This window comes from Monodon monoceros, unplaced genomic scaffold, assembly GCF_005190385.1.
Source record: "Monodon monoceros isolate NGI ecotype Baffin Bay Population unplaced genomic scaffold, NGI_Narwhal_1 Super_Scaffold_3, whole genome shotgun sequence".
Classification (NCBI taxonomy): domain Eukaryota; kingdom Metazoa; phylum Chordata; class Mammalia; order Artiodactyla; family Monodontidae; genus Monodon; species Monodon monoceros.
In genome coordinates this window covers 61,976,728-61,985,280 of record NW_021703780.1, presented here as the reverse complement: position 1 = coordinate 61,985,280, position 8,553 = coordinate 61,976,728, and the positions used below count along the sequence as shown (strand labels likewise).

Here is an 8,553-nt window from a genome sequence, read left to right as displayed (position 1 = left end):
TGCATGGAGCTTTGCTGTTAGATAATCTCGTCTTTAGACACATTGGGGGTAATATTCTGGTCCCCATGCAGAGAGGACTGCCTTGGCTAATAATTCCCACTCAGCATTGGGGAAGGATTCACAGGTAAATCCCCACAGGATTTACAGGTGGGGGAAACAATAGTATGGGATCTGTATGGTGTAGCAAAGGGACTCAGGGATTTGCACTGGCTTGTCCTGGCAGAGTGACCTCAGTGCTTTGTATCCTCTTGTGTCAGTGAAGCTCTTGGCCAACATTGGCCCGCTTTTCTGTCTCATCTGAATTGTTCCGCAGTCTCAGCTTTGTTTCCAGTTTCTGCTTCCATTCTTCTCTGAGCCTGAAAATAGAAACAAAATATACACAAACGGAGTATTCATCTCCATGGCTTTTGGTTCAGGGAAGCTTCCTTCCTTTTTATTCTGAAGGTGTCTGTGTATGCATGTGTGTGCATGCATGTGTTCAGGTTTTAAAAGGTATGCAGAAGACATGCAAATTTAAATATATACATATTTGAACTCTCACTTCTGTTTGAGCACTATTCTAGTCTTAATTCTCTGAAATTTCCCTTGAAAGTGCAATATCTTTAAAGTACAGGAGGGGGGAAAAAACTTCAATCTAGAATTATTTACCCAGCAGAGTTATCTTTCAAAAACAGAGGTGAAATAAAGTTGTTTTCAGATATGCAAAAACTGGAAGAATTCACTACCAGCAGACTGTCACATATGACATGTTAAAGGAAGTCCTTCAAGCAGATGGAAAAATGACACCACATGGAAATCTGCACAGTGGAACGAAGAGCACCTGGAAGGGCATCTGTGTGTGTGCGTATTAATGATTTTTTTTTCTTACTATTTAAATCTCTTTAAAAGATAGTCAGTGGTTCATGGGAATTCCCTGTCGGTCCAGTGGTTGGGATTCTGCGCTCCCACTGCAGGGGGCACGAGTTCTATCCCTGGTCAGTGAACTAGGATCTCTCAAGCCGCACGGCACAGCCAAAAAAAAAAAAAAGATAATCAGTTCAAAGCAAAACTGTTAATGATGTAATATGGCGTTTATAACATATGTGGAAGTCAAATTGTACTCTGTATAATAACACAAAGACCAGGAGCAGAGAGATGGGACTATATGATTGTAAGGTTCTTACCCTCTACAGGAAATAATGTATCATTTGAAGGTAGACAGTGATAAGTTAAAGATGTATATGTAAATGTTAAAGCAACCACTAAAATAACACACAGAGATATAGCTAAAAAGCCAAAAGAGGAGATTAAATGGAATCATTAAAAATGTTTAATTCAAAAGTAGTCAGAAAAAGAAAGGGAATAAATAACTGTTGAGAGAAAAAAGGTGACCAATAACAAGATGGTAGATTTAAGCCCAATCATACCAATTAATGTTAATGACATAAGTAATCCAATTGAAATGCAAAGGTTGACAGATTGCATTAAAAAGTATCCAAATATATGTTGCCTATAAGAAACTCATTTTAAATATGAAGACATAAATAGGTTATAAGTAAAAAGATGGAAAAATATCCCATCTTAACCCTAATCAACGAAGGCTGGAGTGGTTATATTAACAACAGACAAGGTAGAGTTCATAGCAAAGAATATTACCAAAGAGAAAGAGGGTTGTTTTGTAATAAACGGTTTAATTCATCAAGAGTATATAATAATCCTAAACATTTATGTACCTAATACAGAGCTTCAAAATACATGAAACAAAATGTGATAGATCTGTAAAGAGAAATAGATCTGCAAATCTTCAGTACCCATATTTCAAGCATCAGTAAAACAGACAAGAAATCAGTAAGGATATAGCTGAACAACACTGTCAACCTACTGCTCCCCACTAATTAAAGGCAGTAACTCCCCAACATCCCTCTTCTGTCAGTGTTTGTTTCTCTATGATAAAAATAACAAGGAGGAAACTGAGGCACAGGGGGACTTGCTACTCATCCGGAGGGCTCTTCCTTTGGCATCTTGCTGCTGCTATATTCAATTCTGGATTAAGTGGGAGTGTGGAGGAGGCAGGGAACCTGACATTTGTGAGCCCTGACCTTGGGCCCTGCCCCATGCTGGGTGCTTTAGGCACATTTTCTTTTTTTTTTTTTAAGATTTTTTTGATGTGGACCTTTTTTTTTTTTTTTTTTTTTTTTTTTTGCGGTACGTGGGCCTCTCACTGCTGTGGCCCCTCCCATTGCAGAGCACAGGCTCCGGACGCACAGGCTCAGCAGCCATGGCTCACGGCCCTAGCCGCTCGGTGGCATGTGGGATCTTCCCGGACCGGGGCACGAACCCGCGTCCCCTGCATCAGCAGGCGGACTCTCAACCACTGCACCACCAGGGAAGCCCTGATGTGGACCATTTTTAAAGTCTTTATTGAATTTGTTACAATATTGCTTTTGTTTTATGTTTTGGTTTTTTGGCCACAAGGCATGTGGGATCTTAGCTCCCGGACTAGGGATCAAACCTGCACCCCCTGCATTGGAAGGCAAAGTCTTAACCAGTGGACCATCAGGGAAGTCTCTAGGCACATTTTCTTATTCAAGCCTCAGAACAACCTAATGAACCAGAACTGTCTTCTACAATTTATGAAGGGACAACATGGAGTAGTGGTGAGGAGCAGAGAGTCTCTGGAGCCAGACTGCCCAGGTTCAGATTAGAAGAGGCAGCAGAAGGATAAATAAGTTAGAGCTTTGCGACCCCACCAACCAAAAGTGTCTTTCCTGCAGTCTTTTTTATGTGCATGGAGAGATCCTGCACACATATATTTCAATAAACCACAGTTTGTTTCAGAGCTTATTTTATTCACCCCTTGGCTTACTCCTTGCTTAGAGACAAGGTTTTTGCATCTTCCGCAGGTCAGTTTCACTCCACCTGAGGCCTTCTGTGTACTGCCCTGGGGGACACACACGTGGCACAGGCCTCAGTGTGGCGTCTGGTGTGCAGCATGCTGAGTGGCCTGGCCTCGGGGGAGGAAGATGGCAGGGACTCCCCAGATGACTGGCCACCTGACTCAGCTTCTCTGAGAATCCCTGGACAAGATGCCCTAACACAACGCCTCAGCAGGTAGGACAGTCTGCTTTTTCTTGCCTGTGGCCAGGAATATGGCTGAGCAGGTCTCTGCATGTAGAAGAGGCTGGGTTTGCCTCTAGGGCTCAGGATGGGGTTTTGGAAGGTAACAGTGAATATAACTCTTGTGAGTTCATGCATGTTCTCAGCCTAGCAACCATGGACTGACAGTATGGAGTCACGGGCCCTGCCGCTGGGCCAGCACAAACCTGTCCCACCAGCAACTGGCTACACACTAGCTGTGGTCTTAGTGAACAGACAGTGGCTGAGCTGTTCCCTATGAGGGGGTAGACAGCCCGACCTGTCTTTCCCTGTGTTCTGTGGGTGACCCCCTGCAGTCATCGAGAGGCAGTATGTGTGAGTGTGGTGAGGTGCCAGTGTTCCCAGAGACAGCAACCCTGGTCTGCTCATGTGAGTTACTGCTCTCCACTCGACTTGCTTGGCTAGAACAGGGATGCACACCAGAGGGCTGAGAGCCCATTGGCCCTCCTCCTAGCACCACGCAGGACATCCTGTGTCTTGACCCAAACGAGCACTGAGAATTAATTGGTCATTGTCTCCTTTGCTTGATTGCTCTTCATGGATACATCTGCTGATCTGCTCCCCAAATTTAGTGTAACCCTCACACACTAGAAATGGTGACAGAGAGAAGAGATTTTTCTGTTTATACAGATAAGAACTAGAGTGTACATTTGTTAGCTTAGAAGAATTTATTATTATTATTTATTTATTTTTTGCCGGCGCGTGGCATGTGGGATCTCAGTTCCCCCACCAGGGATTGAACCTGCATCCCCTGCAGTGGAAACATGGAGTCACCAGGGAAGTCCTAAAGAATTTTTAAAATTACTGCCCATAACCATAGATGGTGACAGGACCATATGCATGGAAAATCAAAATAATTATGTCCTCTAGGATGCCCATCTAGCATTCCTCTGGGGAAATCAATTTTGCTTTTAAAAAACAGACAAGTAAGTGTGGGTATGATGTGTCCATGTGGGTTCATGGATTGTAACAGATGCTCCTCTCTGGTGGGGCATGTTGCTGGTAGGGGAGGCTGTGTATGGCGGGGGAGGGGGTGTATGAAAGCTCTCTACTTTCTGCTCAGTTTTGCTGTGAGCCTAAAACTGCCCTAAAAATTAAAGCCTATTTTTAAAAATTAATTATCAGTAATAAAAAATAGACAAGCCACATACTTTCCCAGTGCACTTCTTCCCAGGCGATGCTCTTCTGATTCTCGGTAGTAAGTCTGTTTGCCGATTTCTCTTTCCCAGAAGCGTTTGAGCTCGTCACAGGTGTTCCGGCAGAAGACCTCCCGGCGGACGTACTGATTGTTCATCCCCTGAAAAAGAAAATATCAGCCGAACCCCCGTAGAACACGCTCTCTTGGACTCTGGAAGGTACAGACCCTGCTATTTACCTGAGGGAGACCCAGGTCAAGCACAGGACCTCACGGGGAGGTACACTGGTTTGTTGACAGGATCCAGGGATGTGAAGGCAGAAGCTCCCTGCTGGAGCCTGGCGTGTCTCAGGCACCTAGCAAAGAGCTCTGTCCTTCCTTCCTCCTTACAGATGAACGGCCCCTTGGCTTTTTATCAGCAAGTAGTGTGTGACAGGCATTTTATGTCTTTAGTTATCACCACATCCCCATGAGCCAACATTCCCTTCCTCCTTTTAAAGGTGAGACATTTGAGGAGTGATAGAATTTGCTTGTGGTCCCACAACTGTAACTGGCAGAAGGCAGGCTGCACACTTCTGAATGTTTTCAAGCCCTTTACTAAAGAAGTTTGTCACAGAAAATGGTCCCAACATCTGACACAACCGAGCAAGCAGCTTTGAGGTTTGTGCGTGCCTGTGTGTGTGCACACGCTTGTGTGTGAAATCATACATATCAGATACTCAAAAATGGTCACTTTTTTACATGAAGAAACCCCTGCCCAACTCCTAGACCTTGGTTGGTCTAGCAGACAGGTCAAAAGCAGGGGCTGGAGGGTGAAAGTGGGTGCGGGGAAAGGGGTTAGTGGGCTACTGGAAATGTCCAGGGAGGAGCTATGACCAGGTGGTAGAGGCAAGGGCAATGAAGGCATTCTGGAGGTGGTCAGCACCACGTGGTAAACAAAGGTGAGGGATGTCAGTGGAGCTGCACTGGCTGTGCCTGTGCAAAGATGGGCAACCAGAGGAGGAAGGCCATGCAGAGTGACCTTGAGCAGTGCTGGACAGAGTTTGAGTTGCCTGGGCGTTAACATCCAAGGGGAAGTACTGAAGGGGCATCTGGACACCTGGGTCTGGAATCAGCATGAAGGTCTGGATCACAGCTCTCTCAGAGGGACTGACAAGGGCAGTGGGGCAGGGTGGAAGCAGAGAGGGGTTTGAAGCCAGACATTCACTGCAGACCTATTTGTCCATTAACTTGATGCACCTTCTGTTTGACAATAAGTTCTCCAGGCCTCAGACTCCTCATCTTTAAAATTTCTCTGAAGATTAAATTTGATCATGAATATTCAATTGTTTCGCAGTTTAGAACTTTTGTAGTTCTAAAACCTCAAACTGTATAGGATATAGTGTAATAATTAACAATAAGTAATCATCACAACCTCCCCCAACTTTCTTTCTATAGACATGAAATAATTCTACTTCTCTTCTCTTTTCTTTCTGGATCAGTGTCTTTTGACCTTGGCTGACCTTGGAATCACTTGGAGAGCTTTACAAAAAACAAATGCCAGTCCCCAGGGAGTCTGATTTCATCAGCCTGGGATGTGGCCTGGGTGTCAGGATTTTTAAAAGCACCCCCCGTGATTCTAATGTGCAGCCAAGGTGAGAACTCTGTCTTTGATCCGGTCCTCTTGTGCGATGGGTCAGAGCTGGCCCCAGGGACGCTGAGGTAGTGAGGGCTGAGCATAGGGATGTCACAGCAACAGCCATCTTGCAAGGTAAGCACTATTCCGCAGGTTAGAAAGTTGAGTAGTAATTTGGCTTTATCGAGGTCATACAGCTGGTAAGTGGGGCAGCTGTCGTAATCAGGGCCCAGGCCCCACCCACTGCCCCCAGCTGTCCCCTAGGGAGGAGGAAAGTGACTTTCTTATCCCCTGGAAGTGCTCAGTGATCTCATACTTTCCTGGCAAAAGAGCAGAGATCCAACTGACCTTGCAGTAAGCCCTCAGAGTTTTTAGGAAATGTGATTATCCAATGTTTTATTTAAATATATTAAAGCATGTACTGGTGCTCAATAAATATTTATTGAATTGAATAAATGCCCCCCCCACCCCCGTCTCCAAGTTATCTTTATCCTGAAGAGCTGGCCTGGAAGTGGCAGTGGTCCCTGTGGTAGTGCTTCAGGCATTGAGGGAAAGTCTTTGGGGCCAGTGAGGGGAACCTTGGAGTCACCTGGCCTGGTCTGACGGCTTCAGGGTGCTTCCTGGGGGCAGGGACATGCAGGACGAGTGGGTGGGTAGGAGCACCCAGGATGCAGGAAGTGGACTGTGCAGAGGCCTGTGGTGAGAGCCCCACAGAACCAGAGTGACGGAAGCAGTTGGGGTGGCCTGGGGTCGAGGTGAGGGAGGGGAATGACTGCAAAGGGGCCTGGGGAACCTTTTAAGGTTGTGGAAATGTTCTGTATCTTGCTTCTCATGATGGTTAAACAACTGTATACAATTGCCAAAACTTATCAAACTGTACATCTAAAGCAGGTGGATTTTATTACACACAAGTTATGCCTAAATAAACGTAGAAAGGGACTTCCCTGGTGGTCCAGTGGGTAAGACTCTACGCTCCCAATGCAGGGGACCTGGGTTCGATGCCTGGTCGGGGAACTAGATCCTGCATGCGTGCTGCAACTAAGAAGTCCTCATGCTGCAACAAAAAGATCCCGTGTGCTGCAACTAAGACCTGGTGCAGCAAAAATAAAAGAAATAAAATAAATAAATATTATAAAAATAAAATAAAATAAGCGTAGAGAAAAATTGTCTTCTGTCTTTGGACTGGAGATTCATCCAAGCTCCCCAGCTCTAACCTCCTGGGAGACCCAGCATCTCATTGTTAGGGTTTAGCCCATTCCTTCACGGGTAATACATGTTTCTGGGAGCATTGTGTTTTCTGGCTTCTAAAATGTGGACAACTACCTTGCAGAAATGTGATGAGGAAGATATCAATAGTTGGAAAGCCCTTTGGAAACAAAGGGGATTGTCCTTGATAAATAAATGGCTCTATTCGTCTGTGTCTGCTCAGCTAAGAATACCATCCACCAGACTGCACTCAGCTCAAGAGAATCAATAGTATTCCTTCCAGTCAATCACCACCAACCCAGAAAAGCCATAACGTCAATGACAATTATGAACTTTACTTCACAAAATTAATGAGTGCTTAAAGAGAATGACAGTGTATAACACCTTCACAGAATTCAGTTAAACAAAGTGTGTTGAGCTTGTCACCATCTGTGAGGCATTTGTGCTGCACCAAGTGCCAAATGATGTTAGTGAGTCAGCTGAAACAAAGGCACATTTGTCCATCGTGAGCACTAATTGCTGTGCCAACCATTTAATCTCCTAAGTCTCTGGTTACTCAGAGTATTAAACCCAAACTGAGGAATGTGAGAGTTATTTTAAGAAGAATTTTGACGTATCAGTTATTCCTGTGACTCTCGGCTAGTGTGGCTCACTGCATCCCAGCTGACTATGTGTGCCACCAACGTACTTCTTGCGTACCCAACACCTCATAAGAGCAACTATTTCATGGTTCTTTTCTTTTTTTTAACAACATTTCAAAAAGCTTCATAAAGATCATGGTTTGAAATAGGGTTCCAGTTCCAGATAAAATGGAGGAAGCACACTCTACCCGTCTCTCCAAAGAACGCAGCTCCAAAGCCTGGACAGAATACCCAGTGCAACTGCTTGTGGACTCCAAGAAGTAAACAGTAGCAGGTGGATTGGAGAAGAAGGCCAGAATTCCAATTACCATTGAATGGCGCTAAGTTTTCTATTTTTATTCTGGTATCCCCACTTTAGACTCAAGTCAACAGGAAACTCAGAAGTGGGAACGTGGACAGAGAGAGCTCCAAGCAATCCTCTGATTCTAGGAAGAAAGGAGACTCCTGATGCTCAGAGAATGAGGGAAATCACTAGTTTTCCTTTTCCCTATTCTTGCGGGTCTCCAGGAAATTCCAAGGCGAGGGAGCTTGGCAGCAGCAATGGAATTGACCAGCAGCAGGGCCTGCAGAGACGCAAAACCCACCTGCTCAGATAGGAGGAGCTGTGGTCCTACTGGATGGAGCCGACCCTCGCTGCTTTTCTCTCTCTCTCTCTCTCTCTCTCTCTCTCTCTCTGTCCTCTCAGCACATGACCCAGGTGTGGGTGCAGCCTCCAGAAGTGGACAGCAGAGCAGGTAACTAAAGCCCTAAGTTTCTGGCCAGAGGATTGAAAAAGGGGACTCCAGGGAATTGGAAATTACCAGGGATACCACGGAGGTGGG

General features: G+C 45.3%; 1 protein-coding gene across 1 annotated transcript; it reads right to left on the bottom strand.

Moving 5' to 3' along the window:
• Positions 1-253: 253 nt before the first annotated feature.
• Positions 254-4,438, bottom strand: FAM240A (family with sequence similarity 240 member A; the record flags this gene model as incomplete). The annotated part of the gene is made up of 2 exons (XM_029243310.1): positions 254-356; positions 4,287-4,438. Coding segments are annotated over 2 exons (255 nt in total), but the record flags the coding sequence as incomplete, so codon positions are not given.
• Positions 4,439-8,553: the final 4,115 nt, after the last annotated feature.